This window comes from Prionailurus viverrinus, chromosome C1, assembly GCF_022837055.1.
Source record: "Prionailurus viverrinus isolate Anna chromosome C1, UM_Priviv_1.0, whole genome shotgun sequence".
Lineage (NCBI taxonomy): Eukaryota > Metazoa > Chordata > Mammalia > Carnivora > Felidae > Prionailurus > Prionailurus viverrinus.
In genome coordinates, this window is record NC_062568.1 from 126,292,095 (window position 1) to 126,311,112 (window position 19,018).

Sequence of the window (19,018 nt, forward strand, 5' to 3'; positions counted from 1 at the left end):
CCTGGAGGAATTGTTAAAGATGCAGATTCCTGGGTCCTTCTGCTAGAGAGAGAAATCTGCAGTGGGATTTGACAATCCACATTATTAGGAATTACTCTGAATTATCATGAAATGGAGGGGACACTTATCACTTAGATAAATATTATTTTAGGGGTAATTTAATCCAAATGAATGGAAAGAAAAGCAAGAAATATATTCAAGTCAAAGGAAGGTTTTGTTTTATCTCCCTTAACACATGGGAAAGTATGTAAAATCTGAATGTCTACTACTCTGCTGGATATTTTATACAGTATTGCATTTAATTCATAAAGTGGTCTGAATAGGACAAGTGAGTATTTGGAAGCACACACTTTCCAAAGTCTCATAGTTAGCACATTGAGGAGAAAAGATCTGAACTTTAATCTGTTCTGTTTCATGATACGATAAAGCAAACCAGTCACAGTCATGTTCAAAGGAATCTGTAAACAGATAAAAATCTGGAATATGCACAAGATGAAATGGGGGACTATATTATATTCCATCTGTAAAATGTGACTGTCTGTGGATGAAGTATTATGCTTTCACTGTGCCTATTACACCTTTAAACAACCAATACTTATTGTTATCTATTATTATCATTTGTATACCTTGCCTTCCTTTATTCTAATCGCCCACAAAGTAAAAGAACCTATAAGATGTGGGTGAGTGTCCTCATTTTGCAGAAAAACTATGCTTGGAGAGGATATGTAATGTACCCAACTTAGGTGAATGTATGATAAACATAAGTTATGAGTTTATGCCTTTGGAATTCCAAAAACAGGACTTTAATGCTGGACTGCCTGACTTAAACTCTCAGCTAGGTTTAACCACATTCAAACATCAAGCAGAAAGGTAGAAGAAGTTTTTAGCCTTTATGATTTGATTCAATTCTAAAGGTGTAAAAATATTAAATTAAAAGTTTCAAATATATAAATACAACAATGTTAATTTAGGAAAATTTTTATAAAATTCTTATTTTAATATTTATTCATGCTCATGAAAAATAAGATTTTTCTTCCAAGTTGAAGCAAGTGTGTAGAATTGTAAGTCAAAATTATTTTATATAGTGTTCTCTAGTTGCTATTTTCTAATATGAGAAATGATACTTGGTTCATTATTTTAAAGTGAAAAACTAAAATGTGTTTTATCAATTCATGCTTTCACTGCTTCCAGGATTTCAGATGTTACTGTAAGTTCATTTTCCTAAAGGCCTGCAGCTTGTGTCTAAAAACGTTAGTTACCATACTCATTGTTTATTATTTTTATTTTTGTAGGGTTCCACTGGATTTCCTGGGTTTCCAGGTGCCAATGGAGAGAAAGGTGCACGGGTATGGTATAGAAGTCTATTGTCCTGGACTATCTCATACAAATGTTCTTGCATGAGTACCTGTCTTTCAGCACCTGACTCATGATTCACTGTGATATGCTGCCTACTGAAACTGTTTGAACTGTCTTTGGCAGGGTGTAGCTGGCAAACCAGGACCTCGGGGTCAACGTGGCCCAACGGTGGGTGGCTTTATTTAAAATAATAATTTTCATTTTGGATTTAATGTTTCAAGATAAGTTTCTTCAAAAATAAAAACAGATTCTGTGCTTTGGGGTGTGCCTGACACTCGATCGGTTTCATCTTTTGCTCTTGTATGCAGGGTCCTCGAGGTTCAAGAGGTGCGAGAGGTCCCACGGGGAAACCTGGTCCAAAGGTATTAGAAGTACTTGTTCTATCATGGATAGAACTGGAGGGTATTATGCTAAGTGAAGTAAGTCAGTCAGAGAAAGACAGTTATCATATGTTCTCACTCATGTGTGGATTTTGAGAAAGTTAGCAGAAGACCATGGGGGAAGGGAAGGGAAAAAAAAATAGTTACAAAGAGAGAGGGAGGCAAACCATAAGAAACTCTTAAATACAGAGAACAAACTGAGGAATGATGTGAGGGGCAGGGAAGAGGGGAAAATGGGTGATGGGCATTGAGGAGGCACTTGTTGGGATGAGCACTGGGTGTTGTAAGCGATGAATCATGGGAATCTACTCCCGAAGCCAAAAGCACACTGTGTACTCTACAGTGTGTTAGCTAACTTGACAATAAATTATATTAAAACAAAAAGAAGTATTCTATTTGCGTTTGCTGTAAGTTCCTCTTCCAGAGGACAAATGCTATCAGAAGGAATCAAAACTGATTTTTCTTTTTTTCTCTTTTCTTTTTTTATTTTTGATAGGGTACTTCAGGTGGTGATGGCCCTCCTGGCCCTCCTGGTGAAAGAGTACGTATGATACAGGATACAGTAACATAAAATAAATATTAATATTTTGCAAGTATTTAAATTTCTGGGAAAAAGTACATGTGTCTGCAAATACATGTACACAGAAATTTGCAAAATCTATTCAGAATTTAAAAGTTCTTATTTTTTAATTTACTTCTTAAAAAATCTTAATCACTTATGTGCTACCAATTTTGTTATAGAAATGAGAGAAATAATGTGCATAATTGCCCTATGATGTCTCTCAAACTCAAGCCAAATAAAATTTTTTTGAATATCCATATGACACCTATGCCTTCTCCTTCAGTCCTCCTGTGTTCCCTGTTGATATTCATTTTGTCCATAGAGCTGGAAGCAACATTATGCTGGTAAAAGGCAAGCTCCCAGTAGCCATTAAGTCAGAATCGATATACATTCAAATCAAGATAAAACATCTATTCCAGTAAATAGAAAAGCTATTTAGTAAATTGATTTTCAATTGATATAAAATAAAGCTAAATATACATGAGTAAGCATGCCCTTTATTTGTTTTCTTTGGGTAAAATAAAGCATTTTTGTAGCCAGAGTTTTTGGAAAGTGATCTTCTTGAATTTTAAATATTCAATCTGTATTACTGTTAAAGAAATTAGACTCCTTTCTGAATATTCTATAACAATGTTTAGTATTATGCAGTTATAGTAATATATTTTTGTATATTATTATTTGAAATTTATAATAGATGTTTCACAAAGAGAAAACTGAAATACCCCATGATATGTAACTTAAAACTGAGAATAAGTAATTTTTTGGAATGAAGTTTCTATTTGTGACAGAAATGTCAGTAGATAAGACTTAAGAATAAACATTTAATTATAGTTGTTTCAAAGCTTTGGTTCATATTTAATTAAAGTAAAACTTTCTTGCTAAATATCTCTCACTATTGATGAACTATTCCCAAATTAAGTCCATCCTGTACATTTTAAAATCATAAATAACATACACATTTTAAAAATTTGATAGTCAAAGTAATCTTAATAAGAAGATGCAATTTAATTAAAATGGCTAAATCATTAAATGGAATAGAACCACTTGACAAATTATAGCAAAACTAGGAGTTTTGATTTTAAAGCATAAACTATTTTTCTTTCATATTTTGTTTCTGCATTCCAAAATGTCACGATCAACCATATATATTCACAATTTTGGAACATAACAGTGTGACCCAACAGCATGATTACTCGTAATTGTAAAAATACTTTGAGAGTAAGGGAAGTGTATTTTGAAGCTTAAAGTAGAGGTTATTATAAAAAAAAATTAAGTAAGCTGGAAACCATTTTTAAATAGCATTCATACATTTTAAATATACAGGACATACTTCCTATATTCTGCATAGTTGATGAAACCTTTTCTCCCTAACATATCCTCATTTTCTCCAAAGAATTTTATGTATCATAAACTATTTGGTTATGTCTTAGGCATAGTTGAAGAATGATAGAAATGATATTACCAAATATTTTCTTTAAAATAAATGACTTGGGAAGTTTAGGGGGAGAGTTTTATAGTACTATTGAACTAGAAATGGAAATACCTATTTTTGCCCATTTCAATGGACTTCTTTAACAATATATTTGCTTATAAATATATATATATATAGTATTATATGTACATATTATGTACATGTTGTAGGATATTTTAAATATATACTATTATATATTTACTAATTAGGATACTCTGCAGCTTAAATATAATAATTCCTCATACTCATGATTTGCGGATCATGGATGCCTATTATTAAAGATTTAGTTAAGACAGCTTTTAGTTGTTCTAAGATTACCAGATTTAGCAAAAGCCAAAAACAACAACAATAAAAAATGAAATGAAATAAAATAAAAAGACAAGACACCCAATTAAATTTGAATTTTTACATGAACAACAGAATAGTTTGTGGTATAAGTATGTCCTTCGCAATATTGGGGAATATTATTATTCACTATTTATCTCAAATTCAAATTTCACTAGGCACTTGGTTTTTATCTGGCAACACTTACTGGGTTCCAACACTGTCTTTACACTGAGTATGTATTTTCCACATCACCTGGAAACTATTTTCATTAATATGGAAGGACTATGTCAACACTTTCTTGTGGAATTGTATACAGGTCCACTTTTTCTTCTATGTATTCTGTAGAGAAGTGATTTTTGAATTTTTTTTTTCCTTAAAGAAATTTAAATCCAAAATAAAATTTTGGTTGAAAAGGAGCAGAAATTTAGAAGGCAAAGAAACTACATATTAAGGAATTAGAAAAATAGAGCTTGCTACATAGCCTAAAAAAAATAATATTTAAAAAAATTTATATTTAAAATTGTTTTAAATGTTTAATTTTGAGAGACAGAGAGAGACAGAGCATAAGCAAGGAAGGAGCAATGAGAGAGAGAGAGAGACAGACAGACAGACAGACAGACACAGAATCTGAAGCAGGCTTCAGGCTCTGACCTGTCAGCACAGAGCCCGATGTGGTGCTCACAAACTGTGAGATCATGATCTGACCCGAAGTCGGATGCTTAGCCGACTGAGCTACCCCAGAACCCCCTAATATTTTATATTTAAAATAAAACTTTGTTTATAATATTAAGTTATTATGATATATATTTAAGAATGATAGTTCAATACTTCAATGAGAGTACCAAAATTTGTAAGTCCCAAAGGTTGCCCAGTGTTTTTGGTAATTACACTGTGATATCTATTTATTTAATGACATATTGAAATTTGAAGTTTCTTTTTGATTTTAAGATAAGATGCTGGTAATAGCAATAATTTGTGCTGATTTCTGAACTAGCATTGGCTTAAAAATGATAACGAAATTTCCCTTGGAAAGGCTAAACTGATAAACTGAAAAGAGTAAAGACCAATTTTAGCAAACTTCATTTTTTATTTAAATATAAATAAATCCTATTCTAGTTGAGTTATTTAAGAAATCCTATTTATATTATGTTCCATTATATATATATATACATATATATATATGTATATATATATATATATGTATATATATATATATATATATGTATTTCTTTTGGAAACGTAATTATTATGTTCTGGGAACATAAAGGATTATCTTCACCAATTATTTTGCTGTCACTATAATAGGGTCTATTTACTGCATTTTAAATTTATATAAATATAAGTATTGAATAATGTTGATTAAAGATTAAATTAAAACGATATTATAAATGTATTTTTAGATTGAATGTTAATGAGAAAAATAATACAATAAAGCGTTTTTTCTCTGATCTACAAAAGAATTTTATATATGAGTAAAATGAGATATTGGCATCTTCCAAAATATTTTAAATATAGAAATTAGTTAAAGGTCTTTCTGAATTAGTCACTTATTTTTTCCTTTACTTTTGTATGACTGGAATCAGAAAATTTATAGAGTCAATTTTAAAAATAGTATTTTGGGGGTGGCTAGGGAATTGAATTATTCTGTCCCAAGGATGTTTCCAACTAATGTTAAAAGTATGGAGCTTCTTGATACATCTATGTTCTGCTCACTTTATTATGAATTCTAAATATTTACAGTGCTCATGATTTAAGGCCATTTGTGTGGTTTTGAGTACTGAATAAGGTGAAAAATCATGCATTTAACTTTTAGGTTAGCTTACATTATCTTGTTACATTACGGTAGTTCTGTCATGATGATGAAGAAGCTGTATGCTATATTGTGTTTCATCTGTAGAAATAAACGGTAAAGTATAAAGATGTATCTTTTAAGGCATATTCTTAAATTTCTCCACTGCTTTTTATTTTCAGGGCCCTCAAGGACCTCAGGGTCCAGTTGGATTCCCTGGACCTAAAGGTCCCCCTGTAAGTACCATAGTTTTTGTTTATTTCTTCATTTGACAATGTTTTCAAATTTTCAAGAGTCACAGTTTATATTTTAATTAATTTTTAGATGCAAATATTGACAAAAATTCTAATAAAAATAAATTGCAATTGGTGACGTCAAAGAATGTACATTTTTCAATTTATGACGTTTATTGAATGTTTCTGATATAACCCAAATAGATCTTCATAAAGATTCTTGAAAAGTACACCAAAGACATGAACAACCTGGATGTTATTCTCTCAAATACTCCTCCACTGCAGTGCACATTACTGATGGCATTAAAAATCGTTACTGAATCTTAAATATTTGTTACATCAGAACTTCTCTTTTGTCTTCCATCATCCAATGTATCCTTCAAAATATCACTTCCTAAACATTCTCTGGCATTCTGACATTACTTACATTTCATTGTAATTTGTTTATTTGTATTTATTATTTTTGTCTATAATCCGTGCTTTTAAAAAAATAATGATAATCCTTTCTGAATTATATCCCTTTTATAAAATTTGCTCATTCAAATATCTTCACAAAGTTAATGGAAATCCTTTATTTCCACACTTAAATGTATATGGGAATATCAGACATGCTCATTGCTCAGTTGTTTTATTTTTCTTTTCTTAGTAACCTACTCAGTTTATTTATGAGAACTGGAATCAGCTTAATCACTGGTTTAGTCCATTCTGGCTGCTATAACAAAAAACAAGCAAACAAGCAAACAAACAAAGCACACAGTGTTGTTTACCCACAGAGACTAGATAGCTTATAAACAACAGAAGTTTATTTCGCACAGTTCTAGATGCCAGAAGTTCTAGCTCAGGGAGCCAGCATGGCCAGGTGGGGGCCCTCTTTCAGGTAACAGGGCAGAAGGGGCTAGGAAGCTCTTGGAGTCTCTTTCTTAAGTCACTGATCTCATTTATGAGGGTTCTACCTTTATGACTTAAACACCTACCCATGGCCCAACTTACTAACATTGCCTCTGAGGATTAGGATTTCAACATCATGAATTAGGCATTTCAATGTGAATTTCAATACGAATTTACAGGCCATAGCACCCACATGTTTAAGGAAGTTGTTCTCAAAGTGTGGTCCTTGGACCAGAACATCAGTACTACCTGGGGTTTGTTAGACATACAGTCTTCTCCCTACATCACTCAGCTAACTCAGAACTCTAAGAGAGGGACCCAGTCTGTTTAACAAATTCTCCAGATAGTTCTGATGCATGCTAAAGTTTGTGAGCCACTCTTCTAGTCTACATTTGACAATGCTGTCTAAACTTTAATGTGCACACAAATTATTTTGGTATCTTGGTAAAAATGTAGATTTGGGGGCATCTGGGTGGCTCAGTCGGTTAATCATCTGACTTCAGCTCAGGTCATGATGTCACAGCTCATGGATTCGAGCCTTGCATTGGACTCTGTGCTGATAGCTCAGAGCCTGGAGCCTGCTTCAGATTCTGTGTCTCCCTCTCTCTGTCTCTGCTCCTTCCCTGCTCATGCTCTTTCTCTCTCTCTCTCAAAAATAAATAAACATTAAAAAAAAATGTAGATTTGATTCAGTAGGCCTGGAGTGAGTCATGAGTCTTGAAGTTACTAACAAAGGTCCAGGTGATGCCAATACTGTGCTCCTAGGCCATATTTTAAGTAACAAAGCTCAAAAATATTTTGACTGAAAATATAACCAACATAGTTTGAATATGATTTACTCAGCAGGAAACAAAGTATAGCTAAATTTTCAGTTAATAATTTGAGAACCAAATGTTTTTTCATTATAATGATACAAATAACTAAATCATTACTAGTAGTTTTACTCACATCCTGGATATTTTCATTTAGAGGCTCACTGATATATATTTTTTGACTGAATGTTCTAAATTGATTTTGAACTGAGTCTTTTTGACAAAACCACAGCATGCATCCTGTATCAAGAAATGTGAGACTATTTATATATGCCAGTATTTCAAAAAATTGTATATTCCAGTTCTCTATTTTCTAATAATTATAGTTAACCAAATATAGTCCAATAGTAGTCTTGTATAAAGGAACAATTTGGAAAATTCTGAATTAAGATGTTAAAATTTTAAATAAATGTTGCATCTGGTTACATTATACTTTCAAGCATGTTGAAAATAATTTATAACTAAGTGCATATGGTCTTCAACTTCTTATTGAGTTTGAAGAACCCTCTATTTCCACTGATAACTTTCACATTTGACTTTAGCTCACAGGTTTAAAAATGAATTATTTATCATTAAAAGCAACTTTTTTTTTATTTTATTTAAATCCAAGTTAGTTAACATATAGTGAATAATGGTTTCAGGGTTAGAATTTAGTGATTCATCACTTACATATAACATCCAGTGCTCATCCCAACAAGTGCCCTCCATAATGCCCATCATCCATTCAGTCTATCCGCCCATCCAACACCCCTCCAGCAACCCTCAGTTTGTTCTCTGACGAAATACTGGCTTAAAGTAAATATTAAATGTTGAAGAAATCTCTTATTTTTTGCAATAATTTTAGACACTGTTTGAAATATTATTCTAACGGTTTTGCTTTATTACTGTGACACATCAAGAAAGGATTGTTATCTGTATTATAGTATTATAAAAGGATTAATGTAAAGAGCTAGTATTAAATACAGGGTAAGATTGATACTACTTGTATATAATGTTGTTTACCCACTATCTCAGTTGCGTTCCAAATGTAATATTGTCATGCAACGTTTCACATGTAGAGAAGTGAAAATACAGTTCCAAGAAATGATTTCATACATAAGACGTTTTTCATAAGTATTTTGAAGCCATGTGCATGCATAGATCATTGTTTAGCAACATAAAATCCAGTGATATGTATAACTTCCACGTTATCATACCGTTTATATTTGTACAGATTGCACAGATTGCTAAGAATTGTTTCCTTCATATAATGTAATTTTATTGTCAAAGAAAGCCATTTGACCCATTTTTCCTCAGACTTTTTCAGTTCATTCTCTCATATATCTTTCAACAAGTTTTGAGCGATTAATCAAGCATGCATTTTGTCTCTAAGAGGCATTAAAAGTGTAATAAATGCCTATACTTGAGAAGCATGCCATCTAGTTGGAGAGACATGACACTATTCAGGAACATTGCTTTCACTGCTAAACAAAATGATTTTTATACACTGTTTCTCTGTCAAGTGAAACATTAGAGCATGAAATAAAAGTACCTATTATTTCTCTGGTATGCAGTTTTATAACATTTTTAGGACAGAAATGCCTTCATCTCTTGGATATGGAAGGAAGAAATTGAGTGGAGGGATAGAGCCAAGCTTCTTTTCCTGTCTATTAATTGGTTCATCTTCATTGTAATCAGAAAATGTGCATATGTTTTTATATATAAATTTACATAGATATACATTCACAAATGTTATTTATTGAGTGCTTAAAATGTTCATGTTTAGAGTCTGTTAACCTCACGCCAATGTCAGCATATAGTTACCCCATTTAAGAAAAATTTTGAGGTGATTAAGACTTATAACTATTATAAGATACAGTCTATTTATAGAAGACAAAAAATCAAAACTCCTTGCCAATGGGAGGTAAAAAAAATAGCCTTAACATTTATTTAGTAAGTGTCTTTTCACAGATTACCTTGCTGTATATGCACACCCTCATTTAGATAAATTTGTTGCCACTGCCCTTCAACAACATCAAAGGGGCAGTATTTTTTGACCAATAAAATTATGATTTTAAAATTAATGCCATGAGTAGTTAATCCACTTTCTTTTATTGGATAGAGTATTGAGCCATTATGATTATTTAGAATTAATCACTTAATATTTGGAATATATACTTAAAGAACACTGTTCCCTCAGGATATGTAGGAAAGCCATTAAAAATCGTGTTGCTGTCACCACTAGGTGATGTCATTTTGATCTAAGATCAAATTTAACAGTTTTAAAAGGTTATAATATTTTGCAATAAAAGTATAATCTATATGTCTCAAACTAGCAAATATAAGATAGTGAACATTTATACTCACAGATTTGTAAGAAAACATATAAATGGCTTATGCTGATGGCAAAACACATAATTTGAGAGGCATTTTAGTATGGGCGGGGGAAAAGCCTGCTACATATTTATTATCCTTTAGTGGTCACTCTCTGTGTCTTTATTTAAAACTTTTACTAGTTCCCCCAATTGGCAGCACATTTATTCCTATATGTGTCAAAATAATAATAAAGTACAAAATGTGTCCTTATTTACTGTTTTGAAATACTGAACCTGCATGAAGTCTACTAGCAATTAACTACTTATTTCTGCGTTTCACCTTTAAACGGAGGGCAAAGCTAAATCTTAGATTACTGTACACATAGTGCCTAAGACATAGATCTGTAATATATGGCTTTGAAAGAAGAAATGTTTAAATGATGGCCGAAAATGTTTTCGGGCCTTGGTTAAAAGCATTCCAGTTTTGGTCTTTTCGGAGCATGGCACTGGAATCACTCAGGTGATCCTGGGAGACATGAGCAAATCACTGAGCGAACAATAATCTTGTGAAATGTCATAATAACAGTCATTAACTAGAGCTGCTAATTCACATGGCAACCAGTATGTCAATAAAGATGAGATCAGGGACAGAGCTGGTACCGTCAGGAAGCCTTCCTCCTGAGGTGTTACAGCCAATGTAGAAAAAAGTCTTACTCCTGGGGAACAAAGCCATCAGTGAAAAGAATCTCATTTTTTTAATATTAAATATAATTTATTGTCAAATTGGTTTCCATAAACACCCAGTGTTCATCCCAACAGGCGCCCTCCTCAATGCCCATCACTCACTTTCCCCTCTTCCCTAAGCACCCCCCCCCCCATCAACCCTCAGTTTGTTCTCAGTATTTAAGAGTCTCTTATGGTTTGAAACAAACCTTTTTTCTAACCCAGCATTAAAAAGCATTGATAATTTGAAAGTAGAGTTTTGTAAATAATCTATTTTTAAGATAGATTTATTTAAATAATTAACATACAGTGAGAGGTATGTCTGTTACCATTTAAAAAGTTATTAAAATGGGGGCGCCTGGGTGGCTCAGTCGGTTAAGTGCCCGACCGGCTCAGGTCATGATCTTGCGGTCTGTGGGTTCAAGCCCCATGTCAGGGTCCGTGCTGACAGCTCAGAGCCTGGAGCCTGCTTTGGATTCTGTGTCTCCCTCTCTCTCTCTGCCCCTCTCCTGCTCATGCTATATCTCTCTGTGTCTCTTAAAAATAAATAAATGTCAAAAAATTTAGAAAGTTATTAAAATGATCATTTCTTTCATTTCTCCAGAGGGTGAGAATATTTCCGCCTCTACCTATTAAATCTGTTTTGAAATCTGACCCCAGTACTTAATGGTTTCTGAGTAGGGTGAAGGATCCATAATGCAGACTAAAGAAGCAATCTATTTCTACTAAGTATCTAAAACACAGGAACCACACAGAGTTGTTTGCTTTAAGTACTTAGTTAATTGCTTCATTTATTTCTTTGGTCGTGACACAGACAGCATCCCTTAAAGAAAGTGATAACATGGTAGATTTGCTGTCCAGTGCTTAATAAAAATGATGTGTTCAGGAGGATATTTAAGAAAACCAACTGGGAAAATTTGGCCCCAATGACACCTAAAATTGAGCAAACCTTACCCTGTTTCCTTTACTTGAAGAAATTGAGAGACAGAGTGTAATTTGGAAGTTTGTGTTTCTTTTCATTCTTATCAGGTAGAAGCTCAGACCACCACTAGAGGACACTATCTTTCTATTGTACAAATCTTGATGCACAGGAAATTGAATTACAAACAGAGCACCAAAAAGAGGGGAAAATGTTCATTTGTCAAGTACTGAAGAATTAACCTTTTTGTAAAAATTTTAAAAATCTATATGAATGTTTTTTTTTAAAAAACAGATGCTAATGAAATCATTTAAATGTAAAATGTTCATATTGGAATTACAGTTTTCTCTTGGTCACAGTTACAGATAGAATTACCCCCAAAGAGATATACACACATACTACTGTATGTAAAATCAACAGAACATCGAAATATATATAATGAAAATATGATGATAAAATTGTCCAACATATACATTTAAACTATAAAACAATTCAATAAATATTTGTGACATATGGTGTTTAACATTTCTGATTTCAGGGACCACCTGGGAAGGATGGCCTGCCAGGACACCCTGGACAACGTGGAGAGACTGTAAGTGACCCCATTCTTTTGATTGAAATTTTCCATCCCTGGCTCCTCATCATCTCACAGAAAGCTACTTTATTATTAATAGCTCCTTTACTAGGTTAAGGGAAATGGAGAAATTAATTTCATTGAAATTTTATTTTATATATATATAGAGAGACCCAAATTTGTATCCAGCTACAAATGAATATACTTAAGGATGGAGGTGTTACTTGATTTGATTGTCCTTACTGTCAATAATAGCACTTTGGGGATGAGTTTAGGGAGAAGACCCCATTATCATTTGGTCACCTCTGCAAGGTTGTTGACCTTGACCCTTTCACAGAAGTATTTGTTTATAGATATATTCCATCCAACCCTATCACCCTTCCACTCCCTAACAGAAATACATTATACTTAACCATGCAAATAATGCGTTCTTCTGTGTAGAACAAAGGGATGAAATATTTTCTGATGTTGAAACCATAAGGCTATAATTAGGTTGAAACTATCTCAAATGCATCCTCTCACCTCAAGTAGGAAAATGTAAATGAAAAAAAATGTATCTGAATTTTATTTTAAAATTATGAGGAATATAACATTAAATAAATGTCTGAACAACTTCTGTGAATAGCAATGATTTGGACAGGGGAAACTGACACTTTAAGCACAGTTTGAGGCTGCTGGTGGGTTTGTTTATTTATTCTGCCACTGTTACAAAATCATGTGTCTGGCTTTTGCACTGGGATGTTAGTCTAATCAGAAGTTATCATAGCTTAGCACATTTCCTTGGAATCAATGCTTGGATTGCACCATTGATTAATTTTATCCAGATTTCTTAAGGAAATCACAGCACAGACCAGCTTTGACGATGTGATTCAAAGTCATTTTAGGGCATGCAGCCAGCATGAAGACATATTTGGAGTTGTATCGAGTGCACACACAGCAACAAATCTGAAAACAGGATGATTTTCTGCGTAGGATAAACAATCTATCAGCAGCAACTCAATTCCAGTTTTGCTCACCAACCAATGATTCTTAGTGTAGCAACTTCTTAATTTTAGTCAGATTGTAAACTTCAAAGTCTTAGATTTCAAAAGCAGAATCAAATATGATTTAGTGAGACCAAAGAGTAAAATTGTTTGGGTTTCCTCTGGGGAATTACATCTGCATGAGGAGCATAAAATAAACCTTTTAATGAAGAATCCATACTCAGATTTGCAAATGTATTCTCCAATCTTGCAGTCAGTCATTTTTAACTAAGTCATTGTGTAGCTATGTCATGGGAGTGACTCTAGAATGTTTTCAAAATGTCTTTTGGGGAAGGGATACCTAGAGAGCGGCTATTGTAAAATTCCTTTTGTCTTCAATTTAATCAAGACCTCTGTTTCTATCCAAAGGAACTATATTATATATATCATTTAAATTTAAGCAAAGAGGACAAATAGCATATTAAGTAGTGATTCTAAGATGAATGTTCTCACCTAGTAGTTTCTTATAGACAAAGGTTAGAATTACTTCTAGAAAATTGTATTCCTGATTTCAAATCCACTTTTAAGAGCAATAGTGAATCAAACTATGGTCAGGAACCTTTTTTTCTCACCTTGTTATGTGCTGATGGGGATTCAAAGGATTGCATTGTACAAGAAAGAGTCAGAATCTAGAGAAACCATATTTTGCTGCATATGTGTCACCTTATTTTGAAGAAGAAATTCTTTTGTTATATCGAGATTTGTCTCGAGTAAGAAAAACTTGAAGTTTCATCTGACGTTTTATAATTCAAAGCTTTTTAAGGCCACTGGTAATAATAAGAAATAATTTCTATTATACTGAAACAACGCAAATTTTTCTCCAAAACACACTGCCAAATCCCACAGTGATCCTAAGATTAACTTAGTCTCTTACAGATTATCAGAATGCAAATGAACATTTTTCTTGGGTCTTACCGCAGATGCAATGTGGCAAATTGATCTCAGTTTTCAGGAACTTTGAAAAACATAATTTAACTTGTAATTCTAAAATTAAATGGCAAGTGTAGTCTTATTAGATGACAATATTGAACAAGCACACTCCATTGTGAACTATAAAATTTTCTTGTACATGGTTTATTTGTGTCACATTTATTAGATATTTGCAAACACTCTGAATGTTTTAAATGAGCAGACATCGACACTATGCTGTCCCCCATCTCCTCCCAAATCCGTCACCCACTCAGATGTGCTAACATCTCTCCCTTTCCACATTGTTTGCAGAATTTCCCCAATTAAACATTGATTTTTAATCAATTGATTTTCACCATTAATTATTTATTGCAATTGTTTTTTCATGTACTGTTCTTGTTCTCACAGTTACTAAAAAAAAAAAAACTTGCAAGACTAATTTTTTTTTTTGAAGTTCACAATTGCATTTACATCTTCATGTCAAATTTACTGATCAGAAATTGGGAGAAGGGTAATCTATAATCTAGACAGAGGGAACAGGCTATGCAAATATGTGGTATAGGGCTATTTAGGGAAAGGTTAGAAAATCAGCACGGCTAAACTTTAAGACATATTTTCAAAGCAGAGAGGTAGCTAGAGTGACACAGCCTAGATCCAGATTGTTTAGAAGTTGGTAATGGATGTTGCAGGATATGTACTTAATAATGAGTTGATTAGATTTGCTTTAGTGAGATGGTGACTCTAGCCAAAGTGGACGAGTGTGTGAACCTGACCTGAAAAGCTGAGTGGTCAAGGACAATGGTGACTACAATTTGAATAAAAACAGGTCTCCTCCACAAGAGAGAAGAAGCCGCATTTGAGAGAGGTTCTAAGATGACACAGTAGGATGAATGACGGAGTCTGAGGATTGAAGGGAAGCCTGGGATATCTAGTCTCTCTGCTAGTAATAAGAGAACACAGGAGGAAAATCAAAGGAGAGTATTCATTTAGTGAGCTCCATGTTGAGAATATAAAGTTGAGGAGAGAGTGTGAGGTCCAATTAGAAATGCCCAGTAAGCACTTATGAGAGAGTTATAGGGTTTGACACAGATTAGAGATTGAGGAAGAGTTTGTTGCAGAGGAGTTCATCAACATATAAGTAACAATAGTAGTCCAGAGGGTTATTGAGATAATCTAGGAGTAGATAGAGTGTGGGAATAAACCCTGTGAACAAATTGGTAAGAGGAACAGCAAGCTGTTATCTGTCAATGGGAAAGAAACATGTATATATACATACACATCATACACACATGTATATAGGTATGCTGATATGTGTATATACATGTGTGTGTGTGTAAATTTCCAAACCAATAACTTGAAAAAAAGTTAAAATACTAAATAAAATCTACAATATATTCTCCTTATATTAATTTGTCTTGCTATTAAAAGTGGTATCTCAAGACAAACCCTGTTGGTCTTAGGAATTAATGGATGTAGGGGTGCCTGGGAGACTCAGTCCATTAAATGTCCAACTCTTGATTTCGGCTCAGGTCATGATCTCATGGCCATCAGATTGAGCCCCACATAGGGCCCCACGGTGGAAGTGGAACCTGTTAAGATTCTTTCCCTCTCTCTCTGCCCTCTCCTGTTCGCTCTCTCTCTCTCTCTCAAAAACAAATAATAAATAAATAAATAAATAAATAAATAAATAAATAAATAAATAAAATTTTAAAGTTTTAAAAATTTAAAAAAAGAATTAATGACTTTAAAAAATAGAATGGATCTATTTTTTTTCCCTGTTACGTCAAGTAAAGTAATTCCAAATACAGCTTCTTTTCCTTTTCCCTACTTACAAAATTTTGTTATTATAATTTAATCAGTTGCCTGTTATATAAGCACAGGGCTACCAGTTTCTGCCCTTTGCTTTCTGGTCTTATTATTTTTAGTCTCATTTTACCATAAATACTTTTACAAACACTATTTGCTTTAATTCATTTCATCTGAAGTTTTTCTCCCTGTATTTTGAAGCTTCTTCTCCAACTGTTAAGTGTAAGTTAACTTACATGAGAGAGAAATTTGCTAATCATAAAACAGTCATACAGGATGAATAACCCATGAGTCTAGAGAAATATAGACACCAAAATATATGCTCAAAGGCTTTGTTTATTGGCTACATGCTGCTTACATCTACCAGATTTTCTCTTAATGGCTGCGTTATTTACAAGGTACAGTTGTAACTACATTTTGGGATATTTTAAGAAAGAAGACTGATAAAATGCTAAAATGATTACTAATCATGCAAAATATTTTTTTTATAAATGTACTCTACATATGCTCTGGTTTCTCTTCAGATGGCATAAATCTTTCACCTTTTAAATGTACTCTACATCCTGTTTTGTTTTATTTTTGTTTTTATTTTGTTTTGATTCTATTCTTGTTTTATTTTACGTTGGAATGCTGGAAAGAGAAATGCATTAATATGACAGACCTTAGATTTATCTCTGTACACAGAGCCAGTGGCCTGTTTCAAGAATGCCAGGGGACGCCTGGGTGGCTCAGTGAGTTAGGCATCCAACTCCGGATTTCTGCTCAGGTCATGATCTCACGGTTTGTGGGATCTAACCCTGAGTCAGGCTTTGAGCTGACAGTTTGGAGCCTGCTTGGGATTCTCTCTCTTCCACTCTCTTTGCCCCTCTCCCATTTGCTTCCTTTAACTAAACAAACAAACAAACAAACAAACATTAAAGAATGTCTAAATCATCATTTATTTCATCCATAAGCATTGCTGTGTTAAAATTCTCACTCTGACTAGGTAGATTAGGGCTAAGAACACGTTTTTTCTTCATCTTCATCCCAATGTCTTATTTAATTTTTTAAGTTTATTGAAAGTAATCATTGGACTATAATGTGAAATAGTGAGGACGGTCAATTTTGAATTTCAAAGAAAACTAGAATATAATTTATATTTAAACATTTAATAATGAGTATTTTTAACCAAAAAGTGACTTTGTTTTAATGTGAGTTACCTTACAAATTTGAATCTATGCTTTTGTAACGTCTAGCTTTCTTTCCTCAGGGATTTCAAGGCAAGACTGGCCCTCCAGGACCAGGGGGTGTCGTTGGGCCACAGGTATGTCCCTGTACTTTATTTCTCTAAGAAGATTTATTTTCCTATTTATATTTTCATCTTTTCTATGCTGTATAAAATCTGCCCATTTTATTATGATTCAAAATGTTGTACTTTATGTTTTATATACCAGATTTAAATGCATGCCACTGGCCTATCTCAAGTAAACTTTAGCAAACTTTGCTTAGCTGAAGTGATTATTTCAGTTAGAGGCATAGAGAAAAGAGAATGAAGCAAATAATGAAAATTCAGTCAGAAAATTCACAATTAAGTTAACATAAAAGCCTGACTGACCATGGTACTACCTACTAACACTACCAAAATGCTTTATTAGAAAGGCCAACCATAATATTTTCCTAGAATTTCAAATTACAAAATGACTTCAGGTTTCTGAGTATAAATTAGATTTAGATGTATAATATATTACAAATATAATATAAATCTTTGAGCACAACTTTTTTCCCCTAAAACTGTAATATTTGTCATTATTACATGTTTCTTAATATTTTTGTCTTTGTAATTATTTCCATCAATGATAAAATATTAGTTTGTAATCTTTGAATATGTCTAAACAATGACAAAGACGAATAGCTTTTTCGACATAGGTGGCAGAAAGAGTCCCAATGATTGATGCAGTATACTGAATCATGGAATAATTTGTGGGAATAGAAAATATTTATTCTGACAAAGTGGTATTGAATGGACAAAACATATTAGTTTATTCAGCTGGAATTTTACCCCTGCTATAGCAAAAGAGCAAAAGCAGTTGAATAAGTGTTTTAATTATTTAATTGCATTAAATGGCTTTTTCTCAGCCTATAATTCGTTCTTAGCACTTTATGCATCCACACACACACACCAACACACAAGCATGCACATCCAAATACATATGGAATTAAAGAAACAAAAAACTGCATCATCTTTCTAGGAACATGTGTGACAGAAGCAAAAATGAAGAATTCTTGGATTGGCTAATCATTTAATTCCAAAGATGAATCCCCCAAAAAGGGAAATGCTGTTTGTTCTTTTATAAAGAAAATGTAGTATGCATTATTTTTTTTTTTGCATACTTTTTTGTGTGTGTGCGCTGACAAGCTCTTAACTGCTTACCAGGTTTAGTTAAAAAAATACTCCCTCAATAATTACCTTCAAAATATCTTATTTTTTCCACTGCAAGCAGGTTCATGGCAATTTTCTGTGAAAAACTATAACTGAAAGAATTATTCCTTTTGCATTAAATAAATGAAGTTAAAATCCAACTAGAATGTAGACATCAAGGGGCTTCCCTGAATATTTCAGGACCTTATACCTTTTGGAAATTCATCTCTGCCTAAAGTAGACATCTGGCTTCTGAGATCTTTGTTGTTGTTGTTCCTCCCTACTTTAAGGCATAAAAGTATCAGGTGTTTTGTTGAGGATGCATTTTCATTGAGTTAGTTTTCTTCATTGGTTCTTTTAAGAGAGAAAATCCAATGTCCTATTTCAATAGCCTAATTTTTATATTAGGACAAAGGAACTGATTTACTAGGAACTATATTGATTGCAATATTTAATATTCACTCCATTTTTTGTAGTCATGTTGCTCATTTTTGTCTCAATAGTGATAGCCATTAAATTAGGATCAATTTTACATTGCTTACTATTGAAATTCCA

The 19,018-nt window shown here is 32.9% G+C and overlaps 1 protein-coding gene across 1 annotated transcript in view; it reads left to right on the top strand.

Annotated features, from left to right (window-relative positions):
• Window positions 1-19,018, top strand: part of COL11A1 (collagen type XI alpha 1 chain) — a 182,563-nt gene that overhangs the window by 94,190 nt on the left and 69,355 nt on the right. Inside the window, exons 32-38 of the mRNA XM_047868859.1 lie at window positions 1,293-1,346; window positions 1,480-1,524; window positions 1,665-1,718; window positions 2,233-2,277; window positions 6,068-6,121; window positions 12,293-12,346; window positions 17,315-17,368. Coding sequence (XP_047724815.1) covers window positions 1,293-1,346; window positions 1,480-1,524; window positions 1,665-1,718; window positions 2,233-2,277; window positions 6,068-6,121; window positions 12,293-12,346; window positions 17,315-17,368 — 360 coding nt within the window. The remainder of the gene's footprint in view (window positions 1-1,292; window positions 1,347-1,479; window positions 1,525-1,664; window positions 1,719-2,232; window positions 2,278-6,067; window positions 6,122-12,292; window positions 12,347-17,314; window positions 17,369-19,018) is intronic.